This window comes from Taeniopygia guttata, chromosome 7, assembly GCF_048771995.1.
Source record: "Taeniopygia guttata chromosome 7, bTaeGut7.mat, whole genome shotgun sequence".
In the NCBI taxonomy this organism is placed as follows: domain Eukaryota; kingdom Metazoa; phylum Chordata; class Aves; order Passeriformes; family Estrildidae; genus Taeniopygia; species Taeniopygia guttata.
In genome coordinates, this window is record NC_133032.1 from 22,087,715 (window position 1) to 22,104,360 (window position 16,646).

General features: G+C 39.1%; 1 protein-coding gene across 22 annotated transcripts in view; it reads right to left on the bottom strand.

The window, feature by feature from the left end:
• Nucleotides 1-1,793: 1,793 nt before the first annotated feature.
• CARF (calcium responsive transcription factor) overlaps nucleotides 1,794-16,646 on the bottom strand; it is a 30,886-nt gene continuing 16,033 nt past the window's right edge. For 5 of the 22 annotated variants that reach the window (XM_072932373.1, XM_072932372.1, XM_072932355.1 and 2 more), the window contains 8 exons: nucleotides 13,370-13,500; nucleotides 12,023-12,389; nucleotides 10,846-11,552; nucleotides 6,519-7,304; nucleotides 5,034-5,719; nucleotides 4,600-4,653; nucleotides 3,408-3,571; nucleotides 1,794-2,136 (listed from right to left, as the gene is read on the bottom strand). In XM_072932373.1, coding sequence (XP_072788474.1) covers nucleotides 11,434-11,552; nucleotides 12,023-12,389; nucleotides 13,370-13,500 — 617 coding nt within the window. In that variant the 3' untranslated portion in view covers nucleotides 1,794-2,136; nucleotides 3,408-3,571; nucleotides 4,600-4,653; ... (1 more) ...; nucleotides 6,519-7,304; nucleotides 10,846-11,433. Of the gene's footprint in view, nucleotides 2,137-3,407; nucleotides 3,572-4,599; nucleotides 4,654-5,033; nucleotides 5,720-6,518; nucleotides 7,305-10,845; nucleotides 11,553-12,022; nucleotides 12,390-13,369; nucleotides 13,501-16,646 lie in introns of those variants that run through there. The other 17 variants (XM_072932359.1, XM_072932367.1, XM_072932360.1 and 14 more) reach the window with 17 other exon arrangements.

The window sequence follows — 16,646 nt, forward strand, 5'->3', positions numbered from 1 at the left end:
TGGAAAATCAGGTCAGGCCAGTGCTGATACTCCAGAAGTGGTGCCTTAGATGAGCACTAAGCAATTGCCTAATGATGTTGGCAATTGCTTAGTGCTCATCTACATTTACAACTTTGGCACTGCCTCTCTCTTCAGTGCTACTTTTTCTGATGTCTTACATGCATCACCTCATAGACCTCCTGTCTATGATTGCATGGGCCACCCCACTGCAACCCCTCTCTCTCCACCTGTCTGCAGAACAAAGCAATGCCTGGACATTGGCTGACAGAAGCTGAAAATGAATTCTTTATGTTAGCTGAAAAAAGCAGAGTCACTAATGATTCACAAACCATCCAGACCCTTCCCAAGAGTTTGACTTTACAATTCACTGAAGACTGTCATTGATTACAGCTGCTGCTAGTGATTTTATTACATTTCTTAAATTTCAATATCTAATTAGAATAAACCTTCTAATTTTTCTATAATGCCAGCTTGAAAACAGCTTGGAGACTGTATTCTCTAATCAAAGGTAAAAAAAATCAAATTTCTGAGTATGTAATTATAATGAAGACTTCAGTGGCTGCTCAGCACAGAAACAGCAATACATGGTAACAGCAATGCTAAATGTTTAAAATTTTTTTAACACACAAGCAAACCACCTAACACTTCAGAAAATAAGAATTTTTTTAATCACTGTGCTTGTCAAACTGCTGTATATTCTATAAACAGTTTCTGACGTTCTCGCCTTACTGAGCTGTCATATGGAAACCAGTACTTTGCTTTTCATAGGATGACTGAAAGGGGCTTTCTGCCAAGTTGTTTTTAGCAGTTACTGTTAAACTATTGCATAGTTACATGTGTATGTGCACTGCATGAGGCACACATACACACACACATCTCAGGGGTTTTGCAGCCTCCAGAAGTATAGTTACTTCCTAAATTTGCCATCTCTTGATGTGTACAGAGCACTCTGCTGCAGAAAGAACTGGCAACATTTACAAGAACTGCTACTAATGTTTGTTGTCTGAGCAGGGTGCACTTAGCCAACATCCATCTCTTACAACCTGTTGGCCTAGCTGGCATCATCCCTCCCAAAGTCAAGAACTAGGGAGAGGATAGCCTGGGATAGAACATACTCCTTCCAAGCAGTCTGAAGGAGGACTGGGAAAGTAGCCTCTCACTTCCAATGCTACAGAAGTAGCTGCATGACTTAGCAGAGTTCAACCAGATGCCGTCACCAAGCTCCTACCCCTGCCTTCTGTTGCAGTGCTACTCATTAATTCCCCTAGAAATCATTCAATCTAACATGGTAACATCAGAAGAAAACCAGGGTTCATATCCATCTTCTATTTCATTGCTTGTTCTCTCATCTGCTGGATATAGATGGTGGCTGTGTCCCCTGCCCACACTTAATAACTCTGCAGCCCTCGTCTTCCAAACAGCAGAACCCTCAGCCTATCTCTTCTGCTTGATCCTGTAGATGCCAAAAAATTTACAGCAGGGCACAGACCTTCCAAGGAAGGAGTGGGCTCTAAATTATTATTGATAGCTATCTATTGCCACTCAAAATAAACAAAAATCTGATAAAAGTTAGCAGCAGTTTTGGATGCCCCATTCTGTGCTCATTCTCTACTGTCCGACATTGCTTGTCCCTGTATAAGTGATAATGTTACAATGTGGATTAGAACATCAAGATGTGCATTAGCAACAAGAACCAACCATCACAAAATCAAAAAATTGCCTGCTCTATTCATAGACTATATGAAAACATAATTTCACGTAAATATAGATAGAAAATTCAATTTGAATCAATATGAGGAAAGCTAATTTAATTTATTGTCAATTCAAATGGATTATATCACTGAGAAACAAAAGCAAATTAAAGCAGCACATTCCCTTCCTGTTGCCCTCTTTCCTCAGGGCTCAACTTCACACTTTGAACCCCCAACTTCTCTGTCTCCCCTTGTCCACGGCAGCACAAGACAAAGAGGAATATGGGCATTGCAGTCAGTCTGTAACAGCTTCTTTCTGTCGCTCCATCATGGGTTCTCTCCACAGGCTGCAGTCCTTCAGCCGAAACCTGTTCTGGCATGGCTCCTCTCCATGGAGCTCCTTCAGAATAATCTGCACCTGCTCTGGCATGTGATCCTCTGTGGTCTGCAGAGAAAGCACCCGCTCCAGCACCTGAAGCAATTCCTCGCTCTCCTTCTCTGGCTGTGGTGCTGAGAGGACTGTTTTCACCTTCTTCCTCACCCCTCTCCACCATGCAGCATTTTGCCCTTTCTTACAGACACCTCCACAGAGGTGCCCTAGCTTCACCAATATGCTCAGCTGTGTCCTGTGGCAGGTCCATTGCAGAGCTGCCTGGAACCAGCTGTGTCCTGCACAGGGCCACCCACACCAGGGCACCTGAACTCAATACAGAAGCATGCACTCAAAGTTGAACACTGAAAACTTCCTGGTCACCTCCTGTGCTCTCTTCAAGTTGTGCCCAAAGAGTCATTTGGGGGGACACAGTGGGGCAAACCCACAGACTGATCTGGATTCACAGCAATAACTTTGTACTGATAATGTGCTGGAACACAAAGTGCAAGACACTGGTGTCATCAGCACAGCTTTGCATTTGTGCTGGCCTGTGTGGAGATGCAGGTGCAGGAGCAGAACCTGTGGCAGGTGCTTCCTCTGAGGACTTCTGGAGTATAGGGGGCAGAGGAGCTCACCCCAGTATTTCCCACTCCTTAAGCAAAACACAATGATATCTTACATTTCAATCATGTAAGAAATCAAACTCCAGCACAATAAAGCAAAGAGGAAACCCCAAAACATAAGAAACTGAGGATAGAGAATTTTTTTTTAATGAGAAATTTGTTTCTGTGCTGCTCTGGGTATGAGAAAGAGGCAACAGGAGAAAGGCAGAAAAGTGGAAAATCAGAACATGTCAAAAGTCCCACTCCCAAAAAGCAATGAGTACAGTGGTAGGAGACAACAAAAAAATGGCTAGGCCAGTGAGAGGTAATTTTATGTCTTGTATTATGTGCAAAGTTAGAGATGCACTAGCGCCTGACATTAAAAACCTGTACGCCCACCAAATTATTGTGAGAATATTGATTTTAAACTGATAAAGCCCTCTTTCCATAGATTTGTTCTCAGTAGAAGTCAGGTTAAGAAGCTTCCCACTTCCTCCTTCTCCTTCCACCTACAGAACACCTCAGATGTGATAACAGCATTGTCAACAGCCAAAACCATGGAGTTATCAGACCAGTTTGCATTCAGAAGATAACCAGTGCACTGAAGATAAAAGAAAAATACACAATTACCATTCCAGCTTTTATTAGATGTGAGCTCAGACAAAATAGATAAATAGTAACAAAAGATAAATAGTAACAAAATCAACAATTAAAAAGCAGTATATCAAAAAAACCATTTACCATCTAAAGTGAGCCATTTCAGCCATAAGAAATTGCAATCTTCAGCTGTAACTTTGAGAGTTTTCTATCTCCTGCAAGCAGTTTTTTGCAAACTTGTCTTCCTCTTCTGTTTTCTGCTCTGGTCTCTTGACAGTAATCTGGAGTACTCTCAGAGGTAAGTGATCCTGAGAAAAGAGAAATGAACTAAGATAAAAGTGGAAGACAAGGGGAAAACACCTGCACACTTCTGACAACTGAAGTGTCCTATGTTAGAAACAAAATTTCCAATTCTCTCTCTCATTTAATTTTAGTTTTAAAAGAAACAGCTATGCAAAAAAGTTAAATTTATGTAATTTAACAGTGACCTGACAAAGCAAAACTGAACTTAGATCTAGGATAGGTTTTTTGGCCCACCTTGTGATTAATTTGCAGAAGCGCTGTTAAACTGTAAGCTGGCAGTGGGGAAAAATTAAGATTTGTTTTCTTCTCACTGCTGACCAGTGTTTGTCAAGGAACATATTTAATAAAAAGTATTGTGTAAGGGCAATGCTATGTAAAGAGCATGAATGCCTACTTTCATCATGATATTCTTCAGTTGCTTATTCCTTCTACCAGCTCCTATTCCTAAATTAAGTACACATGATGGTGACTGTTCTAGGCTCCCAACTCTCTGTACATTTTCCACCAAGTTTTCATACACAGAGACTTTATGTTCCCTTAAGCAAGAAAGTAGAATTCCATGAGCCACCCTTCAAGAGATTATTAGGAGCAGCTTTGCATCAGGCAGAAACACAAATGCAGCTGTTCTTGGGAGCTGGGAGATTTTTCTTCTGCTCAACAAACACTGCAGAACACAGGGGCATAGCCTCAGAATTTGTCCCTAGCTCAGACAGAGCTAAGATTAAGATCAAATCCACAACAGAAGGCTCTCAGTTCATGAGACTTGACTATTTTTGACACCACTGGTATCACTAAACCAATGCAAATTCCATGCACAAAGAAAATTTGCCACATCTAGAACTGATGTGACAAATGTTAATCAACAAAAGGTAGCTTGCAGGTATTGTTACTGACATGCTGTCAAGTGACCAAGTAGATTATGCAATTGAAAAAGTAATGGGATAGGTCTTAACTATGGATTCTGGTGTTAGATGCAAGACACTGAACACAGCACAGATGAAAAATGACCTACAGAGGAAGAAAAGTGCCAAACCTTTCAGGCCCTGAGCATGGTGGTTTTGAGCGATAGTTTGGAATGCTTCATGTTCTAGATATAAAGAAAAAAAGTGAAAAGGCTTTGGTTATTTTAGGTTATTAAAGGGTTAGAAATATACATTATTAAGTTAAAGCTTACTCTGTAAAAAGTATATATCTGGAAGGATTCTGGATAAAAGCTCTCTGCTGCTTCTTTGTAAAACAAGCCTTCAGTTACTTTAATAAAATGCACAGAGACAAAAAGATCAAGGAGGTGCCACTGGCCTACAGTTCCAGTATGACATGGAAAGATGGCCATGTATGAATGAGTATTCATTAACATTTTGGGACACACTCATAAAAACATTGAGATCTGTCCAAACACTAGGCATCTTGTCAAGCAAACCAGAGTGAGTCAGCAATAATACAAATAATTCTGAAAGGAAGATTTACTTTTATTCTCTATTGGAAAAATCCTCTTCCTCCCACCAAAGAAAGTGCATTACATAGAAGTCATGTCATCAAACTTTAATCTCCTCTGTTTCATTCCTGCAGGTCCTCTCATAAGATCTTACACACCTTCATGCTCTCCATGTTCCTTGAAGGCTTGTAGAACTTCTTGAATGGGCAAGCAGAAAGAACAGCTATGTCAGCACAAAGACAATCACTGTTTGTCAAGGATGCTTTCAGCACTTAGCACCAAGAATGTTAGTCTGGCACAAGGATACTGGGACTGAACTTCCCCCTCTCTCACTGATCTGCCAACACACACCTCTCTGTTTCAGGCTCTCCTACTGCCATTCGATTGCCACACCCCATTATGTTTTAAATAATATCTAAAGACAGAAACTGTTCTCCAAAGAGCAGAAATATTCTGTCATCTTTCCTGGAGCCACTGAGCTGTCAACACTTAAACAAGGGAGAGAGTTGAAATTTTTACAGTCTTTTAGTGGCAGTTTATGCTGTATTGAAACTGTCCTGCTATAGAAATCCAAATACATTACACAAATGTCCAAATGGCAGATCCAATAGTATGTAAGCTTTTGCTCTCTAGTTCCTTCCTAGTGAGGACCCAGAAATCAACTCTTACGAAAGCACTTATACTACAAACAGATTTTCATGATGAGCCATATCAATCCCTGTTAGAAAAGAGATCAGGAAGAGTGAGAAATTTAATTTGCTTAGAACAGCATGCTCTTGTTTAAACAGGCAGAATGTCATTAACAGAATCCAGTACATGCAAAATGACCAACTGAGCCACACTGCAGAGAATGAAGGATGGTTGTAGTAAGAACATGAATTCCAATTATCCACATTAAAAGATCTGATTACATGTGCCCTAAAATATCTGCATCAGATATTTACAGATAAGTGTAAATAAAATTGTATTAAAGAACTATGTGCAAACAACTACAGTCATGTCTCCATTTTCTTGAGGTACATACATCAATGTATGTATGCATATGTATTTTAAACTACTACATATCCAAAGGTAAATTACATAAGGGGCTATCATATACATGCTTTTTGCAAGGTTTCTTCTAACTATCAGAGGCTAACAGACTACTGATGAGAATTACTCCCACAGCTCCTATTTTCCTGTCCAGGGAAGACTCCTCAGGACAAGGACACTCAGTACCTGTCCTTGTAAAGCTTTCCATTCTTTTAAAACCCCTTCTGTACAAGAACAGGATGGAGTCCTAGTTGACAAATATGTACTAATAATTTGTATGATAGAGCAGTATTATTTATAATCACTCCTTTGAAGACTCTCCAAAAACCAGTTCAAATCCCTTCAGAAAATAAGCATGTCATTTGTCATGTGCATCAAAAATGGAATGGGATACTAAGATGTAAGATCTTATATTGGAAAAAAAAAAATGCATGCACACACACTCCTGTTATTTGCTGTTTCCTTCTTTCCCCTCCAAATCATACCTTAGCTGCTGTTGTTGGACAGGCCAGCTGGATAGCTTCTGACCTAAAAAATCAACACCACCTGTTTTACACAAGGTTTGTTTCCTTCATTAATGAGGTGCACTGTTGTTGGGAGAAGATAATTGTTACTGATGGGATAGGCTCTGAAGTCTATCCCTACAAGAGCTTTGTTCAGAAAGGGAAGGCAGATCAAAAACGATTTTCTCACCAGAGACCCATAAAGAGCAGTAACTTTTCCCAGCACTATCCTCAGCTGTATCACACTTTCTATCCCTAATCAACAGATTCTTCCTACCTAAACATCTGAGAACCTATCTACTTGAATAGGCTTAAGGGAGAAAATTGCACTTTTGCCAACAGACAAACAACAGGCATCTACTGTCCACAGCCAGAAACAGGAATTCAAGTGGTATGAAAGAGGCCAGCCCTAACAGCTGGCCAAAACCATCATTTCCTCCTTGTTTTATCAGATCTTTTCAGTTGCTGTGAATGTAAATGGTCTGTGAAATGGGGCTCCTTCATACTCAACCCAGTAATACTGATAAACCCCTATGCAAGCAAGTAAAAAACCTTAATGCAATTTAAAGGAACATATGTACTTATGATTGTGGGGAAGGAGGGAGAAAAACTGATGGGGCAAAGCTCACCAGTGTCTACCTGTACAGTGAACTCAGCAGCTCCTTCAACAGTCCAACAGTGAAACACTGAGAATTGTAGGGCCTGAAGGCTTGTGATCTCTGTGGAAGTCTTAAGTGTGAAGAAAGAGACATTTGGGAAGATACTGAGCTGCAGTCAGTGGGATGAGAAAAGCAGCAGGTTAATTCAGTTGGAAAGAAAAGGTTTCTTTTCCTTGTTAACAGGTAAAGAAAAAAAGTCTACAGCCCTGGGCTGAAGCTCCAACAGGAGTTTTTTCTTCATATTAGAAACTAAGAATGGGCAACTCAGACTATGGGGAGTCATTAATCTGCCTCTGATGCTCACCAAAACTCAAGCAGCTTTTCTGTTTTTAAGGGCAGGGCAGGCTTCCCTTTTTGCCGTACCTTTAAATTCCTACCATGAACTCACACTAGCCACTGCTGGCATAGAGAGAACTATGGATAGACTCAGGAGCAGCATTGAACCTTTGAGCTCTCAACCCCAAAACCGCCCAGGCACAGCCCCCATCAGCCCTCCCAGCAGGATGCTTGCTTTTCAGGAGCTTCTTCCAGCTGGTCTCCCTGGAGCTGTCCTATTTGCTCTCCATCGTCCCTTAAATCCACTGTCCTGAAAGAGCTCTTGCATTTCTCCCCATGAGCCCCCATAGCTATAAAATAGACCAGTACTTTAAAAGAACAAGTAGTTTACATATTAATAGAAATATTATATATTAAGATACTATAGAAAAAAAATATATACACATACATACACAGACACTTGTGCCTCTAAATTCTGTGGAAACTGCAATAATTTTGTACCACAAAAAGCACTCATTACCAGTACTAATTTCCATCCAACAGGCCTCCAGCCTTCAACGAGAGCTATAGATGTGTACCTTTTTACACCTCTACATTTTACCAAAAGGTTATTTTTGCATGCACATACAGAAGCACATCTCTTCTTGAAAAGCAACCAACATCAAGGATAACCGGAGAATCAGTTGTTCATTTACAGTACTGTTGAAGGTCAGGAATTCTAGGTTTGCAAAATAAGTGCTTGCACACAATAACCACAGGAAAACAAAGTAAACATCAGAAAAGTGTCTGCAATTCCAACACAAAATAATAAGCAAGTACTTTGCATCAAGCTAAACAGATTGCTCTGAAAAATCAGACTTGAGTACTCTATTTAAACAACTTTAACCATTGAACATGGCAGCATTTACTTCTGAATTTTTTCAGATATATAACAGTCTTCTCTGTAAAATGTAGGTGGATATCAGTGAACAAAGGCATTAAATCTAATATAGAGACTGGACATGGGGGATGAGTTCAAGTTCCTCCTTTAGCAACATGCACAAAACAAATGTAAAACACACTTTGAAAAATAATGATTACATTGAATAAAATAAACAACACAACAATAAACTGAAATATATACCTGGAAGACAAAGAACTGAAATTCTGTGAAAATGAAGAAAACTGAATTCAAAAATGTGAGTATTGACTCAAGAATAATTTAAAATAAATTTTCCAATAAACAGAATAATAGCAGAATGGCAAGTCTAATCCCCAGCTTTTAAAAACAACTCATTCTTTACTGCTTCCTTAAACTTCCAACTTTTTCTTCTATTGTTTTCAGAGTACCATGCAAATCAGGATAGAATACAAAATTAATTTCAGAACCTGCAATTTAAGATGGACTAAAAGAGTGTTTTCTCCAGCTGTAAGCACTAGGTCAAAACTAGAAATACCATCAGAAATACTGTGCAGCACAGGATGAGACTGTAGCTCATGATGGAAAGAACTGTGCTAAAACCAGAACTGTTAATGAGGGAACTAAGCAAGAACTGATAGAAATATAAGTTGACTTTCCCTAAGCTTTTACTCCAATCACAAATGTATTTTCTGCTTTGAAGAGAACTAAAACTGAAGTAACCTCTTACTGGTAATCTTTAGCTGTAATTTATTCTTTTGAAAAGAAGGATTCTCAACAATGAGGAAAAATTCTCAAAAAAAGAGCAATTTAGGGTAAAAGAATGTAAGTTGGAATGCAATAGTTTAAACTTAAAGAAAAACTGGCCATTATGGATTTATTGAATATAGTAGTATGGAAGGAAGTACCCATTCTGGTATGCAGTTTTTGAGCTGGAAAAGAGAAGGAGACTGCTGGCTGAGTGCTCCAGAACTAACACTGCAGCAGACAACATCCATCTGGGAGATATTTATACAATTAGCAATACAACCTACCAAAAAACACAACCAACAAACAAATAAAGCAAGATTTAAAACCCCAACCAAATAAATAAATGCCACATGTAAATCTTGTGGGATTTTTTCCTACACAGGAATGAGTAAAGCATACCATAAAACAAGTCAGTGTAGATGCTAAATATTAGAGGTTCCAAAAAAACTGGAGGTTTTTTTATGCTCTTTCTTGATAAAATACTGGTTCATGTTTAATAAGAGCATAATCCTGTTGGAAAATTCTAATGGGAGCTAACCTATAAACATTAGCTTTAAACAAATAATGTTTACTATGTTACCTAACCTCAGAGAAGTTGATAGATGTTAAGACTAAGATATAGCACCTAACAGATTTTGCACATAAAGGCATTTGGAACACAATTTCAATGTAAGGCTTTCGAAAGTTTTAGGTTTAAATACTCAAAAGAAAATGAAAAAATAATTTTAAATGGCCACTGTTTAGAAGATGTTTGTGAATGCTTGAATGTAAGGTAAAGTAATAATTTTAAAATGTTAATATTTTGGTTCATATAATACTCACAACACTTTCTTCTCTACATAAATGAACTAATAATTTTGCTGGGGTTCTTTGTTTTAAGTCTGAAAAAGAGAGAAGCCCTCACACTGAATTCTTCCACAACATGCAGGAAAAAAAACTATTTTATGATCAAGCTCTCAACTACTTAGCAGGAACTAATAACAGAAAGGCTCCTATTGCTGTATAGAAACTACTCTGAATGTTGCTCTAGGAATTCAACATCTGAAGAAAACGATGCAATTGCTTAACTTGATATCTATGTTGTTATCAGTTTCACTTCATTTACAGCTTTAAATTGATTCCAAGTTATTTGCAGGTGCCATTTTTTTTCTAAAGGAAATGTCTGTCACATTACACAGCTCAGTTACTTACTAAGGCTTTAACTCAAATATTACTAAACCTTAATTTTTATCACATTCCATTTTCTAAAGATTCCTGGTAATTATTTTAATTGTATGGACCACCTAAGTCTGAGAATATGTCACTTTTGAAAACAATTAGTTTGTTTTCTAAATACTGTGATGACAGCATACTTGGATATATTGCTTTGATTACTTCCTTTGTTTTCTTGGGCTTCTCTTTCTTAGGAATGTATCCACAAGCCCTACATACCAAACAACAGCAGGTTAAATCACATTTGTCTGAGATGATAGCTTTAAGTGCACAAAGCAAGAGGTAGATAAGCTGAAATGGCAGCACCAATCATTTTCCATGAGAAAGACTCCTACATTTAGTTGTTACAACCAACTGCAATTACAGTATTGCTGCAAAGGAAGGCTGCATGCATCAATGAACCTCATTATAAAGCCAGAACTTAAGTTCAAAGATGTCAAGTCAAAAACATTCACCATTACAATTCACACACTTTTCTTTATCATACAACCTTATGTTCACCTGGAAACCTCACCTTTCTCCTCTCCTTGATCTTCACACCATTAACATTATGATCAAGTCAAAGTTGCATTTTCTTAAGCATCCATGTCCTTTATCACTTTGAGGTTTAGCAGTCTGGACCTTCCTTTTGTCACAAAACCATTGCCATACTGATCCACTTTGCTGCTGGATTCTGTGATCTTGGAACTGACAGATTCTATGGTTTCTGTAGTACAATAAGAGTCAAGGGTCTCAAGCAGAAAATGTGAACCCAGCATTGTGATTCACATTCTAAAGCTAAGGAATTAAATTGTGGAAGACCTTCAGAAACAATGAACAAAATGGGCCATTTGGATAGAATCCAAATTACTCAAAACTTGAAACAGAAGAGAGAGGTGGTGTTCCATGGGGCAACTGAATGACCTGGAGTTGGCAGTGAGCCACCTCAGTCAAACCAAAACAGCTTTCTGTCAGAAGCATTCTAAAATATGCTTAGTCTGAATGTCATAACACAATCAAAAAAGAATGGCAGTACTTTGAGAGCACCTGCCTTTCCTTCCAAGACATTTAGAGTTCTCCATTTTGAAAAATTCTTCCAGGCTTCACAGGTGAAGGCGAAGAACTATGGTGAGGAACTGTGGCAGTCTCTGATTTTATCTGTTTCCATAGACAATGCTTTCTCTTTTGGTTCTTGTTTAACTTGGCTCACACAAGTAACAACACCCTCTGTATTTTCTTCAGCTTAAAAACAAAAATCAAACATTGAAGTTCAAACTCCATTGAGAATGCTTCAGCCCCAATAACTGTGCATTTAAAAGAAAAATATTTCAGGAACTCAAGCTAATGGTTAAGGCATATAGGAAGTTTACTGCTTTTTAGCTTGACAGCCAGTTATGTCACCTACTTTGCTCTAAAACATTGCAAGTTGACATGAACCTACTACAGCAAGGCTCCCCTTGAGTAACAATATTTAAACCAATTTATAAAAAAAATGTTTGGAGATCTAAAATCACATTCACAACAAAACGTATTTCCTCTTTCCCATGGAAAAATAAAAAAACTGATTAAAATTGTCTGAAAGAAGTCTGTCTTGGAGTTCCCCACTATCAACACATTTGTCTCCTTTCTTCAAGACACACAGAACAAAATCCACTTTATTTTCTCTATCCTAATATTTATTAGTATGTATTATTGAGAAAACTGCAACTTACAAAGTGCTGGCTGGCTGTCCACAATCCGTACTGGAATAGTCTGCACATCCCCCAAGAGAATCTGATGCATTCCTCCTTCCAGGCCCCTGGAGTCATCCACCCCTTCAGCTGGCACCAGCTGGCCCATGGCAACCAGACTCTGATCAGAGGCAGGCAGAGCCCCAAAAGCAGGCACAGCAGCACTGTCCTGTGTTAGGCCAGCACCTGCTTGCAGACTGTGCCCCTGACTCAATGCTAGAGAATGGCTGCCTATTGCACCCCCCAGGGAATCCAGGAGACCTGCAGGGCTGGAAGGGGAATGGTTATTTACAGCTAACAGGGCTGCTGATCCGTTTGTTGAGGTAAATGCTGACTGCAGCTGTAATCCCTGTGAAAGAGAAGGCAGAAGTACCAACATAGCAGCATTTACAGCAGAAGGAGTTTGCATTTAACAGCATGTATTGTCTAGGCTGCTTTTGACTTCCTACTCATTAACTCTTCTGAACACTCAATTCCAGCAACTCTAGGCTCAAAATGTACTTGAAAACAATTAGGACAATGGAATCCAGCAGCATTTAGAAGATTGCTTATGACCATAAAGTTCTAATTTTGGATTGATATTCAGTTTCAGATCATTCCCCAGTACTGCCAGTTCCCACAAGAGGTGGGTACTACAAGCTAAGTACACTGCTTTAAATAAAATTATGTGAGATAGAGTCAGGCTGCCCTCAGGAAGAGAAGAAACAGCAAGTAGAACAGAATCTTACTACAGATTGTATTTCTAAGGAAAAGATCATGCATTTTGTTGGGGTTCAGGAAATATGAAGGCAGATTTTCAAAGAAGTTAAGGAAGAGGGATAAGAGAGCCAGCTTCAAAGGGAGATAAGCTTTAGAAGAAGCTCTTTTAGCATGACATTCTTATCCCTCCCTCTTCAGCCTTTCAACCTGCAAGTTTACAGCTATGAGCTAGGAGCAGTTTCAGGATTTTAAGGTATTTTCTTAAGCGGCTGGAGAAGGATTTAAAAGGAATAAACAAGACTGCCTTATCTCCCTGCAGTTTTGCAGAATTTTCATTATGAAATGACTGGACCATGGGGCAAATGAACAGGTACTTGGTTTGAGGTAGAAACCCACTGCTTTTATCCTCTTGGTTTTGCCTTCACAAGAGACTCTAACTTCAAAATGCCGTGGGATTCCCTGCGCCACAGCTAAATGTGACATGCAAGAACAACCAGAGTAGGAGCTGACAGCTACTTCGAAGTCCCAGTGTTACCCAGCTATGTTAGGGATCAGCTGAGAGGGAACTTGCTGTTCTCAGCTTGCCTTCAGCACTTCATGTTTGATGTTCTGTAAATGATTTGACTGTACCTGAAGTTGTGCAAATATCTTGGGCTGAAGTGAAGAGAATGAAGACATGAGCTGAGCTGTTTCTGGTATCAAGGACTCCCCACTCTGGTTGGATTCTGCTTTGGTGATGACTGACTCCACTCCTGAGCTCCCTATGGTATCAAAGTAAAGAAGCAGACAGTTATGTCAAATCTCTTCTTCCCGTTTAATAAAATCCTCCCCTGTGAACCAAACTCCCTTCAATCTCAATACAGATATACAGAAGACACATAGATACATACATATATGCTGTTCTCTTTGCAGAACTTGGAGATAAATAATAAGACTAGGTATGACAAAAAGACAAAACTGCAGGAAGTTTGTATGTATCTGTACAGAGCAAAAACCAGAGGCACCAAAATAAATCTGTTCTTGAATTTCACCCTACACTATGCTTCGAATATGTAGTTAGAAAATAAAAGCTGAAACGTTTCTAGCAAAGCAGCAAATAATTTGACAATATCTATACCTGAGTAAGGGCTTAAAAACACACATGTATCAAAAGAAAGGGCTGTCTTTCAAAATAAAATCTACAGAGGAAATTTTCTGTGTCTCACCACTCCCTTCCCATCTTTGCAAAATCAGCATAACTTCTATGCAATATCATCCAAAGTCCATTTATCTGGAGGTCTTTCAGCCTACAGATTACATAATATACTCAAAATTCTTATTTAATGCAAGACTGTTGGACTTCATCTCCTGAAGTTTGGCAAAAATTGAGATTTGCTTATAACAATTTCTGCAAGAAAACTTCTCATGAGATCATTCCATTTCCTGTTTGAGCCACCCAGAACATTTTGGTTAAGCTTTATGCAGACACAGACACCGCGCAGCTTCTTATTTCTCAGTTCCACTGTTATGGAGGTAATAGAAGAACTTGCCCTATGAATGCAGATTAGTCTGGTGAATGCAAAAAAATTGAGACTGGTCAATTGCAAAACATTTTCTACCACAAAATCATAGGAAAATTTTCCAGCAATCTGAGTGGAGGTACATTTTTCAACATATGTAATAATCTGCAGACTCTTAACTATTGCAACTGACTGGAAAAGACATACAAACCTATAAATCATCTTGAACACAAGTACTTCAAATATTTAGACTCTTTTGAATATTATACAGAGATCGCATATGCATATGTGAATGTTCACATGCAGAAAGAGACAGCTGTTCTCTCCCTGTGTTGTATTCTACAGCAACACCCCCAGGAAAAAAGGTAATAGTTCAACTTCTCCTCTACTTGCTACAAAGAAAGATGTATCACATGGAGATAAGGCATTCTGCACAAACAAGTTCTGTTACTGCCTAATTTCCTAAATGTACAGTTGTCTCCATTTGGCACAAGTTGAAATTAAAACAAATATGTATATTAAAACATATATGTTGAAATTAAAACAAATATGCATACAGTTCCTACAAAAGTCATCCTTGATGACCTCTACCACAGCTGTTGAGCTCTTGAAGGCACAACTATCCTGTGTCTCTCCACAAAAGCACAGTAATGCCAATATTAACACAGGCAGGTGTTACAGTGAGCTCATGGGCATTGTTTCCCCTTCCCCGGGACCCTGTGACTCTGATCAAGATAACCCTGGATCCTCCTTCCTGCCCCAACAGGGCTGGCGGAAAGCCAGGAAAGCCCACCCTGTCCAAAGTCTATATAGACCCCTGACATTTCCTGTTCGTTCTCTTTTGCCCCGCTCTCCCATGGACAACACAGAATAAAGAGAGCTGAACCAACTTATCTCAGGGTAAGAGCCTCTTTTAGAAATCTTTGCCATCTCCTGATATTCCTCCCCTCACAGCCTCTAATCTCTGAGCTAGCCTGATTATTTGGGGGGCTGTGTGAGGGGGGGAACGACAGGCATGCAAGCTTAAGCACAGTAAGTCTGTTCACATTGCAAATTAATTTTTTTTCCTAAAAAACAAGACTTCCTTAAAAAAGAGGGACACTGTTCAAGTTGAATCTAAAAACTAACCTCTTCTACTTTCACAGTTGTAAACATTAGAATTCTTCCCTAAAAGTACCAAGCATACATAATGCTATTCAGTTCAAATTAAACCACTGCAGCAACAGCCAAAATAAGTTTAAAAATCCCAAATGAAACAGAGCCCAAACTTTGCCTTTTTGAAACAGTAAATGCACTGGTGTACATGGAACTGATTCACAGAAATTAGGTTCACCATGTCGTTGAGGAGAACCCATGCAGTGAGCCGAACCTCTGAGGGTTTATATTTCTTGCTACAACAAATAAGAAATTGGCCCATGTTATTCCCTGACCTAAGGGGAAAGGGACACAAACACACCAGGACTTTTTCAGGCAAGAACCACAGGATAACTGTTGACACAAGTAAATCCTGACCTTGACAACTGTGGCCAGTGCCCCTTTGGTCTCTGTAAGCTTCTCTATCAGCTGTCTAGAACAAAATGTACCCACCACCATTTTTGAGTTAAATGGGGAAACCAGCTGGCTCTGCTACTGAGATAAAAAACATCTGCAAAGTCTGCAGCATGATCTGAACATGTGCACACAATTAGGCTCTTCAACCTCACTTCAGTCATGTCCCTGCTAAAAGCCAGGGATAGTTCTGATGAATTTCACATCAAACCTATTACACAGAGGATAGGGAAAGCATGTACAAACACGAGGAAAAGTTCTTCTGGTGTCACATTAGACAAAATATTCTTGAAACAAGGGTGGGAAGGGCAGAATAATCATACTTAAATTTATTACCAGCCACCATAATCCAAAAGAACATCTTAGCCTATGTGTAATTCTAACTACATGGGTAGCAAGTAGATCTAGTTACAAACACCTCTATTTTGTCTTAGTACATGTTTTGAAATTGAAATAAGAGTAATAGGAACCCAGTTTCAATGAAGAAAAAACAGCGTAACATCTACAAAAAAACAGTCCTTCAACCAAGAATGCATAGAAGTAAGCTGATAGAGAAATCTACCATATCTATACTCTAGTTTTGCAACAGATTAGGAAGCCCAACAATCACTGGGAAGAGATGATACTTGGGTGCCACATTAATGAAGTAGTTACATCACAAAGAACTGAAGAAATACATCTTTCAGCTCTGCTGCCATTTAACACCCGTGTTTCTATTTCTGTTCTAAGCATCAAGGAAAAGTGGAAAAGATTGCTTTTAATTCCAACAACTGAAATACAGTGCTTGTTCTTCAGTGCCTGATCCTAGCACTGGAACTCATCAGGACAATGACTTTTGAGAAGCAGGAGTCTCAATGTGC